General features: G+C 38.9%; 1 protein-coding gene across 1 annotated transcript in view; it reads right to left on the bottom strand.

Moving 5' to 3' along the window:
- The window catches only part of TRPA1 (transient receptor potential cation channel subfamily A member 1), a 47,587-nt gene that overhangs the window by 5,624 nt on the left and 22,054 nt on the right, over window positions 1-19,909 (bottom strand). Inside the window, exons 11-23 of the mRNA XM_037140384.2 lie at window positions 19,697-19,866; window positions 19,447-19,611; window positions 17,769-17,886; window positions 16,524-16,690; window positions 13,047-13,140; window positions 9,707-9,766; window positions 9,075-9,167; window positions 6,229-6,299; window positions 5,500-5,662; window positions 4,615-4,704; window positions 2,990-3,159; window positions 895-1,024; window positions 245-427 (exon numbers count right to left, since the gene is read on the bottom strand). Coding sequence (XP_036996279.2) covers window positions 245-427; window positions 895-1,024; window positions 2,990-3,159; window positions 4,615-4,704; window positions 5,500-5,662; window positions 6,229-6,299; window positions 9,075-9,167; window positions 9,707-9,766; window positions 13,047-13,140; window positions 16,524-16,690; window positions 17,769-17,886; window positions 19,447-19,611; window positions 19,697-19,866 — 1,674 coding nt within the window. The remainder of the gene's footprint in view (window positions 1-244; window positions 428-894; window positions 1,025-2,989; window positions 3,160-4,614; window positions 4,705-5,499; window positions 5,663-6,228; window positions 6,300-9,074; window positions 9,168-9,706; window positions 9,767-13,046; window positions 13,141-16,523; window positions 16,691-17,768; window positions 17,887-19,446; window positions 19,612-19,696; window positions 19,867-19,909) is intronic.

Genomic DNA, 19,909 nt, shown 5'->3' with positions numbered 1-19,909 from the left:
TGTTTGCTAGCACTTGGCTCAGTGAAGGGCATTTAGCACATTCTTGATAAATATTGGCCAACCGAATGCATCTTTGCATCTCCTGGGCCCCACCCTGTGCCTGGAACACTCTAGGCACATTGAAAGAATGAATTTCATAGGTGTCCCATTTTCCCTTCATGGAGGGAGGTTAGGGAAGCTAACAATTATTATTACTAAGCCCTAAATGATCAACAAACAGGAAATACAAGGGTAAATTACTTACAAGTAAGTTCATGAGAATAATTGGGACAAATATTGTGAAGCTAATAAGTTGTACAAAGGAGAGAAGTGGATATGCCAATTCATTTCTGAGAAATGGTTCGAGAAAGGCATCACGGTAGTTAATATCTCCTAGCATCATGCTGAAGGTCTGGACTATAGAAAGCACCGGGGAGCTGAAAGCATCCTGAGGAAAGATAGTGAGGGAAAATGAAATGCAAAATTCATTAATAAAAAAATGTCTTCTGGAGAGTAAAATGATAAAATCACATTTAAAATATTTTAAAGTCATAGGGCTATAGCTACTAAAATACAGTGATAAAAAACTACCAAAAAACTGGTAGGAAACTCATCAAAATGATATTTTCTGCACATAAAACAAATCATCATGCATTACACATAAACTTTTGACAATGGAAAAAGTCATTTGTAAATGACTATACAAATGACAATGGTATAGTCATTTAATAAGACTATACTTTTCCCTGCAATGAAAGTCACTTGAACATTAAATATATCAGATAAACTGAAAATATCCAAATACAACAAATGATACAACAAATATTGTATCATTATTGCTTTTATACATCAAGATTTGAATATAAATATATACTCCTAATATCTATAGGGACAAAAGGAATCACAGCTCCTCACCTGTATGTTCAGGAGGACGTAAAAGCTGAGTCCAAAGGCCAGAAAAAGGAATACAAACACGACTGTGGACCTCAGCAAAGTCTTCATAATTACCTCCAACATAACAATGAAAATGCCACAATTTTCAAACCTAGGAAAATTTGAAAAATCACAATATTTATTCACTTTTTTGGTCCAGCATACTTTATCTGGTGCCAGTATTTATCACACACTGGGCACTAGTTTTCACAAGTGAGATAACTGACACCAGGCACTTCCAAAAAGAAGCCATGAGAATTTGTGAGGTGTCAAGCTGTCTTGTTTTCAAGCTCTTCATTCAACCTGCTTTCTTTCTTTTTGTTTTCCCCTCCTGACCACTTGGCCAAAGTAGGAGCGAGGAATCATAGCTTCCCAGTACCAGGGACAGTGCTACCAGATGGGGAGGGGAGGAGAGAGATGAGTGCGTGGTGCGTCGGTGGGGAGTGATGAGTCTCTGCACCCGAAGGCACTTGCCACCGGGCACATATGCATGCTTTACATTCGCCCTCCTCACAGCTCCCTGAGCTCGCCTGTGTCACCACCCCTAGCCACCTATGTTGTAAAATGTTTGAGTAGATCATGGGAGTCATCTGGCCACTAACTTGTGCTTTCCCTTTGGCAAAGGTACCCTGTTCCAAGGGGAGTCACAAGATTTTAAAGTTGAAAGGGACTCCAGAGGCCTTAGGAACCAAGTTCCCAGAGACATCCAGTCACTCGCTAAGGTCACTGATAATGACAAAACCAAGAGAATGAAACCACCTGGGCTTGTTTTAAAGCCTCTTGTCTTCCATGACATTGTTCTTCCCACCAGATCATGTCTTTTCCAGAGGCTGGGAGGGGACAGGATTCAACCTCAGGGTGGGAAAGATTTTGCTGAAATGCTGACATGTGACTTATGAGCTTAGATCTTGGGCAAGTTACTAATTCAGTGCTTCAGCTTCTTCTATTGTAGACTGTGAGTGATAACGTTTACCCCTTGTTATTATAAGAATAAAGCGAAGTGACATATCTAACTCAACACTAGCAATTGTGGGAGGCAGCCCTTCTGTCCCCTCCAGAATTAGATTCTTTAGGTTTACTTTTTGCCTTCTATCAGTATTCTTCCCCATACCTACCACTTCATTTTGATTATATTAATCTAAAGTAAATAATTACCAGATAATACCAGGCAAAGCAAGAATAGCCAATACTTTTATACCCATTGACTCCCACAGATTTGTCTAGACCAGTGGTTCTTGATTCAAGGTGATTTTGCTACCTAGAGGATAATTGACAGTATCTGGAAACATTTTTTATTGTTGTTATGTGGGTAGGGGATGGTAGCTACTGTTATGTAGAGGGTAGAGGCCAGGGATGCTGCTAAATGTTCTACAGTGCACAGTACAAAGCCCCACAACAAAGAATTATCTGGCCCCAAATTTCAATAGTGCCATGTTTGAGAGAAACCTGGTCTATACTCTGAACTCCATACCTCCCTCCTCTTTTCCTTAATAGTATATAAAAGATATCTTCAGCCCTGGCTGGCATGGCTCAGTGGATTGAGTGCCAGACTGTAAAGCAAAGGGTTTCTGGTTTGATTTCAAGTCAGGGCACATGCCTGAGTTAAGCACCAGTCCCCAGTAGAGGGCACACAAGAGGCAACCAAACATGGGTGTTTCTCTCCCTCTCTTTTTCCTTCCCTTCCCCTCTCTCTAAAAATAAATAAATAAAATGTTTAAAAAATAATGTCAAAAGGAGAACTATTATAAGTCCCATAAATGCATAACTAGCTTATTCTTTATCTAGTTTTTATAGATTGTAAAGACACTTTTAAATTTTTTATTTATTTATTTATTTTTAGAGAGGGGAAGGAAGGACGAAAGAGAGGGATAGAAACATCAATGTGTGGTTGCCTCTCACGCGACCCCTACTGGGGACCTGGCTCACAACCCAGGCATATGCCCCGACTGGGAATCAAACTGGCAACTCTTTGAATCACAGGCAGGCACTCATTCCACTGAGCACCGAGTTACAGCAGGGCCTTCTCTTGATATGAAACATGCCTAAAAGATATAGAAATCATTCAAGCTGGTTTTACCTCTGAAGATACAATAAGAAGGTCATCCAATAAAAGTAAATAGCAATTGCTCCACATTGCCACTGCAAATGAGCTGGTATACTAACAAACAAGGGCAACACAAAAATGATGCTTGTTGTGTAGATAATCCACTCAATTCCATTGTTAGGGTCCAAGAAGTAATTCCTTTTCTGGTGTTGAAAAGAATGAAGAATTACCACATGTAGAGATCAAGACCTAGCCTCTTACAGATGGTTCTTTATTGCATATAACCAGTCACAATAGTTTTATATTTTTCAAGCATTGCAGCTGGGGAGTTTAGGACCAAAGAGCCAGCTTCTGCCACCTTGGACTGAACTTGGAGTCCTGGGTTCGTGTCATTGTTGAAGGTTGCTCAGCCTCTTGTGTTGACCTGGTACTTAGGGAATCTGATGCCTAAGGAAATTCTACAACATTCTGGCCTTTCCCCATAGAGTCCACTCCATTTTGAGGAAAACTCAACAGGTAGGAGGAAGCTGCAGGTTGGTTTAGTAATTCCTTTCTGCCTGTATGTGGACATGCAGAATATAAAGCAGCTAAGGCTGCTTCTAAGGAAATTTGAGACCTGTGCTAAGAATCAATTGCCATAATGATTTGGTATATTTTCTATTCTTAAAAATGTCATGCAGAGTAGATCATTTAAATGGCAATAAGGAAACGCAGAGACCAGATCTGTAATTCTGATGTTTAAAAAGTGAAATTAATGAGATACTAAATAATATTCCCTAAACCATTTAATGTACAGTGGAACAGTACAGTCTAACTCTCAGAACTGTGACAGTAGTGAAACTATATACATATAAAAGCACTTGCAATGTATGTTATAAAACAAACACAATGTGCCAGTATGGTCAGGCAAATGCCCATGTGCTTACATCATGTAATGAGGTTAATTTTCACAGAAAATAAGGTATTGTGTAAAAAGTATATAACTTTTAGAAAATAACAATCATAAAAAGTATACACTAAAATTGAATGATAAAAGTCTTAGAAATGAGATATTGATGCCATTCATCAGCCAAAACAAGGACCTGCAGACAATCTCCAGACCTCTTGCCTCTGATCTGAACTTGGTTCATCCATTGTTAAAAGTAAAGTAAAAGTAAATATTATGCTAAAAGTTCCCAATTTTTATTGTAACTTGAAATTTTATACAATAAAGAAAAGGATTCCTTTTAGGAAAAGAATTCAAAGAAAAAAAAACATCTGAAATAAAGTCTTGGCCCAAGTAAGTCTTTATCAACAGTTACATTCAAAATTATCCAATTCATAATATGTTAGCAAAATATTAACCTAATATCAGAGAAGACACAGAAAAGTCATTCATAAGTTCACTCGTGGCCAGACTGGCCCACACGGACTTGTGAAGCTGGGACACCGCTTCTCTGGGTGTGTCACCTGGGACCACCCAGTGTAGGGGGCGTATCTGAAACCACGTGATTCCTGGATTTGGAAAAGTTTATGCTTGGTGTCTCCAATCTGCACATCTGTCCAGGTATGTGATTTTATTCGGACATACATTTTGTTTCAATAATTATTTAGCAGTTAATTTATGTCCTGCATATTAAAATATTTACAACTTTAGAGATAGGAAATGAATTATTTACCTGTTGGAAAATTTGGACCACTTCTTTGCAATATCCAAATAAACTTGATAAAAAAACTAAAATCATGCAAACTTTTATAGAATATGAATTCTGAAACAAAAATAATGTAAGAAAGCACATATAAGGAGATACATTAAAACAATAATATTTCTTAAAAATTTCTATTAAATATTTGTTTTTCTTTTGCTTCGTCTTTGTGTACTACTTATGTTTGCTTTAAACAGAAAATTACTGTAATGCCAGTATAAAGACGACACGTACTCATTTCATAATTGCCCTAATTGAAAGAGGCTCAAAAATTGACAACTGAATTCTGAAGGAATATTAATCTGAAGACTCACGTAAAAATCACTTTACTCTGGCAAAATACACATAATATAAAATTTATCATTTTAAGGGCTTTGCATTTTTAAGTACATTTACATTTTGAAATGTGCAATTCTATGGCATTAAGAACATTCACAGCGTTAGACATCATCAGCACCATGACGTCTAGTTCCATAGCGTCTATTCCACCCCGAATGGAAATCCTGTCCCCGTGGACTACCACGCCTTGCCCTCTCAATTTCCGGCAGCCACAAATCTGCTCTCTTGCACAGCAGTTTTCAAGTTCTATACTTCAGCATTCAAGCTAGCATCTCATGTATGTTAATTCCTTTAAAACTTAATTTACAAACTTATTTACTAACCTATGTGATTATATTCCCTCTCAGTCCACAAAAGATTTTAGGAGAAACTGCTACCACATGTGAATTCTACAGGCTGTTTATAATAATAATCAAAGTCCTGATATTTCAGCCTTATTGTGGGGTCAGTATTCCTAAGGTAAAAAGCACACTTTTACTAATCTTTGACTTTAAAAAGTTGAAATATGTAAATAAATACCTTGGTGTTTAATATTTCTAAATGATCGCTGGTTTCATTGATGATTCCAGTTGAGTTGAAAGCCAGACCTGGCTTTATATTGACAACAAGAAAGGTCATAGGCAGGAGGCCAAGGCAGTAAGATCCTAGGTTCAAAATATGGGCTCTAAACCCATAAGCCAACCTACAAACAAATAAGTAAGCGATAATTGAGGAGTTTCAACAACAAAAAAATATTTCCTTAAGATACCTGTGGAATAGTTAGGATGCCTCTCAGAAATCTATTTGGTAAATGCACTGAACTTTAGAACCAAGAAGATCTTTGAATTCACCTTTTTCATTTCAAAAAAAAATTATCTTAACTTCCCAGTAAACCATGACTTAAAAATCTCCCACCAATTAATGGAAGAACAGAGACATGAGCTCAGATCTTCTGACTCCAAGGTCATGGTTCTTTCCAGGAACACACCTGCCCCCTTTGTTCATGTCCACTAAACCGCAGGGCCCCAATGCCTCTCCTTGTAGGGATTTGCCCCCACCCCAAATATGTTATTTAATATCAAAAATAACCAATCTCATCATTTTAATACCAAGATATACAGATTTTCAACACATTTCCTTTTTCAAAGTGTAAAACATTAAAATAATAAAATCTAAAACTCTAAAATTCTATTAAAACAAAGCCATTTAGAAGACTTTCAATACATTTCATGGAAATCTCGTTATAAAGAAACATTACTGAATGCTTACCATTTCATAAGTAAATATTCCTTACACACAGGGTGGTTGAGAAGCTCTATGCGGTTATGTTGCACCATCATCTGAAAAATAAATGATCAGTAAAAATGCAATCACATTAAGCTAGCAAGTATTAGCCAAGCTTTTTGTTTGCTGGTTTTATCATTTTATTTGCTATTATAAAGGTAACAGCTGTTTATTTCAGAAAATTGGAAAAACCAAAAATTATACCAAGAATGTATTTTTTTTAAATCCCAAGCTCGAGAGAAACATTTTATACAGATGCAAGTATTTGATTCACTCTGTCTCTTTCAATTTCTCACTTGTTGAGCTAGCATAAGCTTTTCAATGGTACACAAGTTACAACTGGAAAGGACATGAGAAACAAGTGAGAGCTACAACCTTGGCCTGTGCTTGAAGAAACTCAAAGCTTATCTTTCTAGAAGTATTTACAATAGTAGTTGAATTAGCCTGTATATCATAAGTTTTCATGAGTTATTGGGAACTACTAGTATCTATTTCAAAAATAATTTTAAATAATTCATTGCATTTTTCCATTACTCAAAATTAATTTTTTATTCAGTAAATACATAGGGGGAGTGATATTGGCCAGGAAGCCCCAGACTCTCCTTCACCCACTGGGACTGGAGAGATAAGGTTAAATTAACCACAATACTCGGACCAACTGCCTTCCTGAGAAATCCAGAAAACTAGGTGCTAAAGAATAAAACAAACAAGCAAACAGAATAAAAACAAAGACACTGAAATAGAGAACAAGTGGGCAGCGACCAGAGGGGAGAGGGAAGGGAATTTAAGAGGAAAAAGGGGGAGGGATTTTGAGGAACAAGTATGAAAGAAACAGGGATGAGGACTGGGGGGGGTGGATGGGAGGGAGGGGGGAGACCAGGCGGGGGGTGGGGGGTGGGATGGGAGAAATAGATAAAAAAAAATGTACTTGAAAAGTAACTAAATAAAATTTAATTTAAAAAAAAAGAAGAAGAAGTTCCTGTACCAGGTGGCCCTCAGCCTAAGGCGGTAGGAAAACTCACAGCAGTTACTTGCTATAGCCCCTCCCCCCTGGGCTTGACAGGGAGAAAACTCTCAACTCCTTGGCCTCCCTGAGGAGGGGAAGAGAACAGTGCAACACACACTCAAAGTTCTGACTTTTTAGGGGGCTGCCTAGGGTCTGTTTTCCATCTTGCCTGAGTCTGAATGCCAACAGGCCCATCTAGACTTCTGTGCACAATAACTTCCTGTAGCAGACCAGCTATCCATCCAGGAGACCCTCAGGTCTCCTCGAACTACAGCCAGGGTTGCTGTGTTATTGAGGCACAATCCACTCATGTGCTTATGTGCGGCCACCAAGTGTGGTGTTTTTATTCAGGAAGCCTGTTTCACATAAATTAGACTGAGTCTATATTATTCAGAGTCTATTTCTTTTTAAAAGCTGCAGATATTTTTATTTCCTCCTATTCTAGTGGTGGAGATGTAAACTCTTTCTGATGATAAAGTATTGCCTGTTCTTTCAATTACAATGGGGGAACCCCCCATACATAGACCAAAATTCTCTACGTATAACTGTAGTTAGTTATGTTTAGGCACTGCTATTGAATCTGAACTATAAAAGCTGCAAAACATAATCTACTCCGGCAGAACTAAACATAAAATGCTTTGCAGAGTCATTGCCATCACCAGCCTTGTGAGCGGAACATCCATATGACTGCTTCCTTCACATTCCAAGTGCTCAGTAAGCCTTCTAGACTTTCACTTTAGGTGATGGCTGACACCATGGTCTGTACCAAAGGCTTTCAAGTAGAGAAATGAATTCATTTAAAGTGAATGAAAATTCTGAATTGGTCTAGACCAGTGCTACCCAGTGGAACTTTCTGCAGTAACGGAAATGTTCCATCCCTCTGATGCTGAATAGGAAAGCCACAGACTGCATTGGTTCCTGAGAGCTAGAATGGAGGCTACAGCAAATGAAGAAATGAGTTTTTAACTTTATTTAACTTTAATTTTGTAGTCACATGTGGCTCATGTTCACCATATTAGCACAGATCTCAGGCCTGGACCACAGTTTACAAATCCAACCCTCAAATATGTTTTATTTTGCTTTCATGCAATTTTATTCATTGCTAATATTTACACAAGCCTGGGCTGCCCTTCCCACATGGCAACACTTTGTTGATACAACAGCCATTGTCCTTTTACACCAGGAGCTCATTACACAGCTGCTACCTGCTTCCTCTGCAATTATTTTGAGATCCCTGGTTGAGGCTGAAGTAGATCCGTTGCATGGCTTCTATGGCTTCATCTGTTAGAAATGTACAAGCACTCTTTGGAATAAGAATTGGTTTGGAGCAAGTCTTTTAGGAAATTTGGGTTCGTACTGAAAATTTAGGGCCTGCTCTCAGGCTGTGTTTATTCTTCCCGAAGGTTCTAAAAGCTTCTGAAAGTTCATTCACTGTGGAGCCCAGTGGTTGGCTGAACTTGGAGTCTATGATTGTAAATGCCAACCCCTGCATTTTCCTCTGGTTTACACTGGAGCAAACTCTTTTAAATATGTAGTTGGTCTGTATTGAGATGGGCAGCCTGTGTTATCCGTGGTTTATTGGATTCTGAGTTGGGTTAGGTTTGGCATGACCATTGCAGCTGAAGTAATCAAGAGTATGGAACTTTAAAAAGGCCAAAAGGTAGCAATTGTAGAAAATGATTGCTTTCTTTACTAGTAAAATAAAGGGTTGGGCCACATGGCAGACAGACATAAAACTATAAATCTAGAATTCTCTTGAGTCCCACTTCTGAACTATTATACTAAGACATTAAAGAGCTGGGGATAACACACACACTTGACTTACATTGAGGGCTGTGAGAGGCCCGTACATGACATCCTGTGCTTTTTTTTTTGTGAATTCTAATGGACACTGAAGATATCTGAAATTATACTCGATCTGTAGAAGATACAATTTTTAAAAATTATAGTCTAGTATAGACCCCAAAACTGTTCTTGACAAACCACATACACAGGCCTACAATTCTGCTGACAATGAAGTGATTCAAATAAAATCGAGTCATTTCATCTGAACAAAAGTAAATTAAGTTATTATTGTATATTAGTTTCAAAAATAAATATTCTAGTAAAACAAAAAACAGATATTCTAGAAAGCTGATATTCAATTGATTTTTAACTCCTTGTCATGGGAAAAGATGAATTCTCAAAAAATCACTTAGACCTTTTAGAGTCAATACTAGCAAGAAAATATAAGTCTAGAAGCAACCCCAATTAATGCTATTAGAAACAGTTAAAATATTGGGGGAAAACTGAAGATCTAAAGGGGAAATTGTCTTATAAGTAAGTAATGTAGCAAAATGACAAACGAACACAATAATTACCACCTTTTGAGATTATGAAACTCTACTAACACCCTTAATATTCTTTAAAGGGTTATAATAAAGTAAACTTCAAACCATCATAGTAAAATAGGCTTACGTGGTAGTTTTGGCAGGACTTGTCTTCTCCGGAGGGTGTCACGCAGCAATCTAAAAGTACCTTTGAGAGGAAAAATGGCTAAGATATTGGGCAGGAAAGTAGGTGAGAGACAGGATTTGATCCCATTTCTATAAGAACACCTGAGACATTGCCTCCCCTTCCTTTGCTTCTTGTGCTTCCAAGGTAAACTGTAATCCCTGTCATTCAGAAACAAAGACAGTGACCAGAGGGGAGAGGGGAGGGGATTATGGGGGAAAAGGGTGACAGGTTCACAGGAACAATTATAAAGGACACATGGACAATAACAAGGTGGGGTGGAGATGGGAGGGAGGTGGGGAGGGTTGGAATGGTAGGGAGGGGTGGAAGGCAAAGGCAGAAAACTGTGCTTGAACAACAATAAAAAATGTTTAAAAAAGAAATAAATTTGCAATTACTTTGTTCAAAAATAAAATAAAGTAAAATGTGACATCTCTCACTGAACACCTCAGAAATGCAAGGGATTCTGAAAAACACTATGCACTTGAGAAACAAGGTACATTTACTGAAATTCGAGTAAGAAACATTTCACTAGTTCTGCCTAAGATTTGATGTCTTTCTGGGATTGTAGAGAATATATAGATTATCAAGGATTTCTTTACTTGGCATCTTTTAGTGATAATTTTTTGTCCCTGATCAGCTCTCAGCTGAACCCTGGGGTCTTTCTTTGGCGGAGGTCTCATCTGCAATGCTTGAGCCCAAAGTTCTGTGCTTGCTTCTGTACCTCCCTTTCTGAGCAGCAGTGACAAAGTCTTCTTCCAGAGGAGCAGGGACAGGACAGTGGGGGACAGCTGTTACAAGGAGAAATACTGCTGGCCTTCCAGATGCTTCACAAGGGGTCTGATGACCCCTTACATAAGGGAGAAACCCCTTTACATTAGGGAGAAAACCCTAGTGTAAGGGGTCATCAGAGCCTCCCCTAGTTTGTGTGGGGACAAATATTTTTGTGGGGTTCCTGTCTGCATAAATGATTTGCAGCACCTCAATCTGTGTGTTGATGTTTTCCTGGTGGCCCAAATTCACATCCTGAGAAAGTCATTATAGAAAACCAGAAAATATATAATAGCATAAAGAAGAGAAGAAAAACCAGTCGTAATCCCACACCTGTGATAATTCTTATTGATATTTTGGTATATTTTTTCAATTCTTTTCTATGTTTTGTGTATGTAAATATTTCTAACACCTTTTTTACTATTATTAATATTGCTGCAGGAAACACCTTTGTATATAAATCTGTCTGTCCCTCTGATAATTCATCAGGACAGATTCCAACAACTGGGATTATTGAGTAAGAAAGTCTGACATCATTATCTTTTTTTATTCTTGAATGATTATTATTTATTGTATTATTTTCCATATGAACAACTATAAACCAAGACTTTTTTTTACTTTTGTTTTGTATGTTTTTCACATTTATTTATCCCCTTTTCAATCCTGAATACTTACATGCCCTTTGATGAAATTCGTGCACCTAAAATGCTCATCTACGAACTGGATCTGCTCTAATATCCATTTGATGTTATAAAGAAAAACAGCACATGCCATACATAGCACATACTAAGTGCTTATTGAATAAATAAAAACCATTAATAGTGCTAATAACCACATAGGCAGTGTAAGAATAATAGGATCTGTAATATTGGAAAAGGACTATCCTACATATGTTATATAGTTTACCTCTATCTTTTGGAATATTTTGCCAGATCGTATCAGAACCAGGGCGTTAACAAAAACAGAAAGTGGAGCTCAGAGAGGTGGGATGACTCGCCTAAACAAGAGGCAGAGCCAGGACTAAATCCCGGGGCCACCAGGCTCCAAGTCTGCATCGCTGCCTCCTCCAGTATTTCAATATATTTTCCTCTGTGAATTGCATTCAAAGTCATTCCTCTTTTCTGAACTATTCTCTGTCTGTCCCAGTCTTTAAATCTCAACTTTGTCAGGAGGTCTTGTATCTACATCCTTTAACACTCATGGGTTCAGCATCTGTAGATGTTTTTTCTCTCACCTTGGGCGCCTGGTCAGTGCTGGGCTCTGTCCAGCACAGGCACACTTTCCGGGCCCACAGAGGCCAGGTGAGCAGCGTGACCGGACGAACCAGCCTTTGGAGCTTTCCCATTGTCCTCCAAGTGTCGGCTCTCCTTGGGCCTACTGTTATCTTCACAGTTTAGGGTTTTTCAATTTTATTTTATTTTAAATTAATTTTAATTACATTTATTAGGGTTAAATTTGTTATAAAATTATACAGGTTCCAATGTATGACTCTATAACACATTGTATTGTCTGTTCACCACCCAAAGTCAAGTCTCTTTCCATTACCATTTATTCCCCTGCCCTTTACCCTTTTCTATACTTGCTCCCCACCCTCCTTTTCCTCTGGTAATCACCATACTGTTGTCTGTGTCTATAGTTGTTGCGGGTTTTTTGGGGGGCTTCATTCCTTCACCTATGTGATCCATTCCCCCAATGCCTTCCCCTCTGAGAGCTATTAGTTTGTTCTCTGTATCTATGAGTCTGTTTCTATTCTGTTTGTTTATTTTGTTCATTAGATTCCACATATGAGTGAAATCATATGGTATTTGTCTGTGTGACTTATTTCACTTGGAATAATACCCTCTAGGTCCATCCATGCTGTCACAAAAAGGGAGATGTCTTTTTTTTTCTACTCTTCACAGTTTGTATAGAAGCATTACTCTACTACAAGGAAATCAACTGAATAAGAGTGACAATACCTGGCAATGAACACTGGCATTAGAGAAAGCTGAACATACAAGAGGAGGAGGTGGGGGTGACAGGTGGGAGGTGCTGGCCCCGTGGAAGGGAAGCAGCTGCTACTCACTCACCTGCTGCTCACTCACTGCCTTGTGTACACTTGACCCAGGCACCAGATCCGATTTTTACAAGAAGCCAGATATCTGGATCCTTAAGGGAGCCCCCTCATTTTAAATGTAAGCAACAAAGGCAAATTTGGAACAATAACATGCATTCCATTAAAAACACACCTAGAGAAATTGTTCAGCCAGCAATCACAATTAGTAGCCTCTGCTCTAGACTTGGATTATTTGAATAAAAAACCTGTTTCTCATTATTTTCTATATTCTACATAGAAACTAATAGAATAGCCTTCTTTAATCCAAGTCAATCCTTAAATACTTGTTGGCTAAGTTCCCTTATAGACTGTGTACAACTAGGAACTTTATTTAAAGATGGAAATTACTATTATTTAGGTTATGATTATAACAATAAATTCTCACATTACATTCTATGATAAAATATACCCATAAGGAGTTTTGTTTGAAGAGCTTACTTTCATGCATTCAGGGAGGTATTCTATCAATTCCGTGACTGGACACTTATTGTTTGGAGAATTATGACTAAAAACGCAAAGACATTCTTCCCATCTGTAAAAATAATAATAATAATAATAATAATAATAATAATAAACAAGTCTTAATTCTTCTGTTCTGTACAATAGCAAAGCTACCAGCTGATAGTCAAGACTATATCTTTACAAGAAACCTGAATTGATCCCAGTGGAACCAATATTTGAACCAAGATGTATCCATTAATAGGGTCCTTGTCCATTAACAGAAATTAGAAATGTGGGTGAATTCCAAGATGGCTGTTATAATCACTGTTCTCTTTCTCTAAATGCCTTTAAAGAATGTAGACTTTGCCTTCTGTGCCTCCTGAGATCATGAGTTGGTCATGTTGGGTAGAGATATTCACCTTCACACACATAGTATAGCAACACAGAACTGGGCACAGGATATTTAGCATTTAATCCACATATACATCATGTATTGAATTAAACTACAAAATAGCATGTGTCAAGTGTCTTAAAAAGCACAGGTTCTGCCAGAACGTTGCAGAGGCTGCCCCTTTCTTCATTTCCATTCAGTGGAACAGGATAAAAAGATACGTATGACACCAAAGAGGAAATAGATCTACAACAGAAAGTTGAGAGTCCATTTACCTCCAATGGTCCATCTATGACACAGGAGACTAGTTCTAAAATCTACTCAAATTTTCTGTTAACCCTATCAGTAAAATCCATCTAGAAAATGTGCATAATCAGTAGAAAACTTCTGCTTGCATACTTCAATTGAGAAGTGCTTCAAAAGAATGATCAGCAGGAGATCTTGAGACTGTCCCATCCTCAAAAACACAGGCCTTATCTGCCTTGAACATGAGATCATTCGACTCCGTGTCCACTACTCGGTGAAATGGGGCCCTCGCATGTATCTGTCTGTGATTATATATAAAAATTTATGCACGAGAAGTGGGACAACCTACTCTCCAACTTCATCATTAAATCTCCTGGGAGTCTAGTTCAAAAACCCTCAACCACAAAAGATCCTGTGTTAATGGGAATTCCATACATGGCACTAGTGACAATACCCTTGGAGAATATTTTCACCAACATCCAGTTTTTGGATTTCTGTTGGCAACAGAGTGTCAGGGAAGTTCAGACAGGGCCAGGCAGTGTTCTTGACAATGACTGTGGTGCCAGATACTGCGCACGTCTGAACCCCCGAGTCTCACGAGACAGCCACAAGATGATCCAAGTTCCCATGACTTAGAAATGAAAACTGAAGGACTTCTGGCCAAGACGGAGGCATAGGTAGACACACTGTGCCTCCTTGTACAACCAAAATGAGGGCAACAACAATTTAAAAACAAAAAACAACCAGAACTGACAGAAAATAAAACTGCATGGAAGTCTGACAGCCAAGGAGTTAAAGAAGAAACATCCATCCAGACCAGTAGGAGGGGTGAAGATGGGCAGCTGGGTAGAGAGGACTGGTGGCAAAGTTGCAGTGGAGGACCAGGGCGGGCAAGGAGGTGGCTGGCCGACCTGCAAGGTGGTGGCTGGTGGAACAGGCGGTTCCACATTCGCCTGCAGATAAACTGGGAGGAACACCTGGGCAGTGAGCCCTCACAACCCAGGCCCATCTCAGGGAAATAAAGCCTAAAACCACCAACTGAAAACACCTGCGGGGGTTGAGGAGGTAGCGGGAGAGACTCCCAGCCTCACAGGAGAGTTCATTGGAGAGACCCATGGGGTCCAGGAATGTACACAAGCCCAACCACCGGGAATCAGCACCAGAAAGGCCCAATTTGCTTGTGGGTAATGGGGAAAGTGATTGAAATCCGGCAGAGAGCAGAGCAAGCAGCATTGTTCCCTCTCGGACCCCTTCCCCACATATAACCTCAAAAAGCAGCGATGTGGGTTGCCCCACCCTGGTGAACACCTAAGGCTCTGCCCCTTATATGTAGCCAGTATGGGAGACACACACACAAAAAAAGGCCCAAATGAAAGAACAGATCAGTGCTCCAAAAAAAATACAACTGAGTGATGAAGAGGTAGCCAACCTATTAGATGCACAGTTCAAAGCACTGGTAATCAAGATGCTCACAGAATTGGTTGAATTTGGTCACAAATTAGATGAAAAAATGAAGGCTATGCTAAGTGAAATAAAGAAAAATGTACAGGGAACCAATCGTGATGGGAAGGAAATTGGGACTTTAATCAATGGTGTGGCTCAGAAGGAAGAAAGAAACATCCAACCAGAAAAGAATGAAGAAACAAGAATTCAAAAAAAATGAGAAGAGGCTTAGGAACCTCCAGGACATCTTTAAACATTCCAACATCTGAATTATAGGGTTACCAGAAGAAGAAAAGGAAGAGCAACAAACTGAAAACTTATTTGAACAAATAATGAAAGAGAACTTCCCCAATCTGGCAAAGGAAATAGACCTCCAGGAAATCCAGGAAGCTCAGAGAGTCCCAAAGAAGTTGAACCCAAGAAGGAACATACCAAGGCACATCATAATTACATTAGCCAAGATTAAAAATAAGATAAGGTCAAGTTAAAGGAGTTCATCATCATCAAGCCCTTATTATATGAAATGTTAGAGGGATTTATCTAAGAAAAAGAAGATAAGAAATATGAACAGTAATATGATAGCAAACTCACAGTCATTAACAACCACACCTAAAACAAAAACAAAAGCAAACTGAGCAAACAACCAGAACAGGAGCAGAACCACAGAAATGGAGATCACATGGAGGGTTAGCAACAAGGGAGTGGGAGTGGGAAAGAGGGGGAAAAGGTACAGAGAATAAGTAGCATAGATGGTAGGTAGAAAATAGACAGAAGGAGGGTAAGAACAGTATAGGAAATGTAGAAGCCAAAGAACTTATATGTATGACCCATGGACATGAACTAAAGGGGGGGAATGTGGGTGGGAGGGGTGTGCAGGATGGAGGGGAGTAAAGGGAGGGAATGGGACAACTGTAATAGCATAATCAATAAAATATATTTTTAAAAAGTAAAAAAAAAAAGAAATGGAGACTGAAGATCAGTGAGGTCATGCAAAATGTCTGTTGTTACCCAAAGAGTTCATTAAAACTTTCTGTAAAAAGCTGACATTTGAAAACTGTTTTAAAAATGTTGATTAAGGCCTGGCTGAATAGTTCAGTTGGTTAGAGCACTGTCCCAATACACCAAGGTTGTGAGTTCAATCCCCTGTCAGGGCACATACAAGAAGCAAGCAATGAATACATGAATGGGTGGAATGACAAAATCGATGTTTTCCCTTTCTCTCCCTCTCTCTCTCCCCCTTCCTCTCTTTCTCTAAAAAGAAACTGAATAAATAAAAAAAGTTTGAACGTCGATTAACAGCTGAAACTTACTCTCTCTTCCTGCTTCCTCTCAGGTTGTGAGTCATCCCTCATGCCAGTGGACACTCAATGACAGTGGACAGGAAAACAGCGTACCTTTTGTTCCGGATGGTCGAAAGAACCACCTCCTTCCTCCAGTTGTGAATGGCAAGGTGCAGAAAAGAGGCCTGCCGCTTGTTCAGGACGATGTCAGCGCCGTAGCTCAGAAGGAGAGCGACGGCCTTGGCGTGGCCTTCCCTTGCAGCAAAGTGAAGTGCTGTGTTCTTTTAGAGAAAATAGAACATAGGAATCGTGGACAGTGGCTAATCATGCCTCAGCTATGTTATACCATGGTTTATTATTGAATTGCTTCAAAGAAATTGTTAACAAAATGAACCATTTAATACCAAAATACCTGAAATGTAAAACTGGTGCTCAGAATAAACCTGCAAAATGTTGAGTTTATAGTTCAAACATGGTGTGTGTGCATGAATTCCAAGAGGTTATTTTGCTTTGTTTTTGCAGTGGGATGATTCCATGAGGACTAAGGACAAGCTGTCAGGGCAAGGATGCTGAAATTACCCCAGGAGAGAATACTTCCGGGAAATTTCCCATGCTATATAATAATGGTTCCTAGATTTGGGGGTTTTGCAGGCTATTAAATTAGAAGAAAAAAACCAGAGCTTTGGCTCTAGCCAGGTGTCTCAGTGGTTAGAATGTTACCCTGCTATACTAAGGTTGTGGGTCTGATCCCTGGTCACAAGAATCAAGCAACAAATACATAAATAAGTTAAACAACAAATTGATGTTTTCCCTCTCTCTCTAATAATCAGTAAATAAAAGCAGTTTAAATCAGAGTTTCTATATAACTGCTAATCTTTTGTTACATAAAGACATTTTAAAAAAAAGCAATGATGATCTTCTATCTCCATCATCTAGTGAAAGAATTTACATTTCAATACTGGCCCTACCAAAAAAAGAGGAACAACATCCCATCAGAATAAAGGATAGTCCTTCAAATCAAATACACTGAGTTTTATGAAGACTTACCCCTGCCCTCTTCATTTTTCCCAGTTCACCAGAGTGGTGGAAACTTTGTCATCAATCCACACAGGCCTGTAAACCAGTCTCTGCAGGACTGAGGAGGTGACCTCAGCATGTCCCCACCCCTTAGCATTCTCCATATTCTTTTCCCCTTTCACCCTCTCCTCTCCCTAAGGGTCTGCAGAGTAAGAACCCCGTAAGGGTCTATGAACAGGGCAAGGGAGGGAAGAGACTGGGCTAAGAAGAAGTCTTTCTTGCAGTTTTTGAAGATGCTTGTATGCCAAGACTTGGGGTAGGTATGAGGAATGCCATACGTACCCCTTCTTCATCTGGCTGATCTGTCGTGCACCTCAAATTAGTGTCAAGGATGACCTTCATGGTCTGCGTGTACCCACCGAAGGAAGCATGATGCAAAGCCGTCCAGCCATTGTGATCACTGTTAAAGAGTTAAGAAAAGACGTGTGCATTCCCCTTAAAGATGAAGTGCAGGATGGCATACCACCATTGACAAGTAGGTCTTATGACAAAGAAAATGCAATCTAACTTCTAGCAACTAAATATGTATTACATATGCATACCAAATGAGCTAATTTCCAACGAAATGGTCTTAAGTGATCTACCTGTAATGGGATTCACCCATATTTTTTAATTTAGCAGAATAAAATATAAAAGTATGTAAGTGCAGTATCAAAATCTTGGGGACAGGTAAAACTAGAGTCAGCACGCCTATGTTGTACATGTTTTTCCCAAGCTGTAATGTATTCCATGCACTACTTTAAGTCTTGTTCTGTTCTTTCATTGAGCATGGTATATAAAAAATTTCCATGATGGTAATATGAGTCTTCATGGCCACTAGCTACTACTAATAACAAATGATAAAAAACAGTGTCATCCTCTTACAATACGTCACTGTAAGATACTTAACTTAGTGCCACTTAGTCTTCCAAGAGTTCAGATCTGAAGGGATCTTTCCTCTGTGCTCTCCAAGATGCTTACTTACTCCCTTTGGAAAATGTGTCTTTTCTCACAGAAATTTACTATTGAACACAAGGAAGTCTTGATATTTTTCCAAATTATATATACAAAAATTGTGTGAAATCCTGGCACAACTCAATTTCAACACTGGTGAGCAACTGCATTAGGGTGCAAGAGCCGCCTCGCTATTTCAGTTCGGATGTAATTAAGTAACAACTCTCTGGCCCGGGTCCACCGGGGGCCCCTCTGCAAGTAGCTGCCTGCGTTCCCATGGAAGCAGGCGGGCACTGAGCAGAGCATGCAGTTCTCAGCTGCCTCCGACGTTGCTGGGTTGGGCAGTCTGGTAAAGAAATGTGGTTCTGAACATTAGCTTAATGAGCTCTTTGCTTACTCACCTGGTGGACATTAGAAGATAGCTCATCATATGTCTATAAAACTTCTGGGTGTTTATTTTCCTTTTACCAAGATGTCATTTATTTATGCTACCTTTTTGTTATGCATAATTATTTTAATTTGGTTTTGCTCTTTATGTTAGAGTTAAGTATAATGAAATTCAGGAATATTTTATATTTCATGTTGCAGTTTAAAGGGTGATTTTTATGTCTGCCATTCATCAAATGGAATGAAAAGTATAGTCTGCATTTGTACAGGGTGTCGGTATGTACACACACATGGTTTTGTATCCACGTTAAAACATGGTAGCATAATAAAGTACAATAAAATATAAGCAACTGTATTTCAAAGCTCCTGGGAACTACTCTGCACAAAGCCATTTAATCTGTGACCCTGAACAAGGTCTTCAACTCTATAAATCTCAATGTCTTCATTCATCAGTTGGCAATAATACTAGCTTTTCTTTTAATATTTCATAAGTCACATATGTTTCAAGGAGTCAGTGAGATAAACATCTTTAGGGAGATAGAAAGTTAGGTACCATAATTAAAAATAAAATAGAAACACAGCCTGGAAATGGTTAATTAGTTAAAAAGAATATATAAATATTCTTATCATATATTCTCACCTGAGAAATAAGGCCCCTTTTTTCAGAAGAAGTTGAACTACTTTATCATGCCCATTTTTTGCAGCCAGGTGAAGAGGAGTCATTCCATTAAGGTCACCTTCATTCAAAAGCCTTGTATCACTCAAGTCTTGCAGGAGCCTCTGACAGGTATTGATACGCCCATAACTTGAAAAAATTAGGTTTCATATGTTCAAAGCACATTCCAAACAAACAGATGACATGCTCGTCTGTCACATAAGCTGACCCTTACCTGGCTGCGAAATGTAGGGGTGATTGCTTGTCTTTGCTTTTGGAATAAATGGACACATTAAAGCCAAGCAGGTTGTTTACGGAGACAGGGACCCCCTGTCTGCACGCATAGTGTAGAGGGGTACACCCATCGTTGTCTTCATCCATTACCAGCTTTTTAATATGTTGCATCTATGGGGAAAAATCAATATTCTAAACATAACTCTGCTATCAT

The sequence above is a fragment of the Artibeus jamaicensis genome, unplaced genomic scaffold, assembly GCF_021234435.1.
Source record: "Artibeus jamaicensis isolate MK-2021 breed Jamaican fruit bat unplaced genomic scaffold, CSHL_Jam_final scaffold_916, whole genome shotgun sequence".
NCBI classification, from domain to species: domain Eukaryota; kingdom Metazoa; phylum Chordata; class Mammalia; order Chiroptera; family Phyllostomidae; genus Artibeus; species Artibeus jamaicensis.
This window is presented reverse-complemented; position numbering and strand designations above follow the sequence as displayed.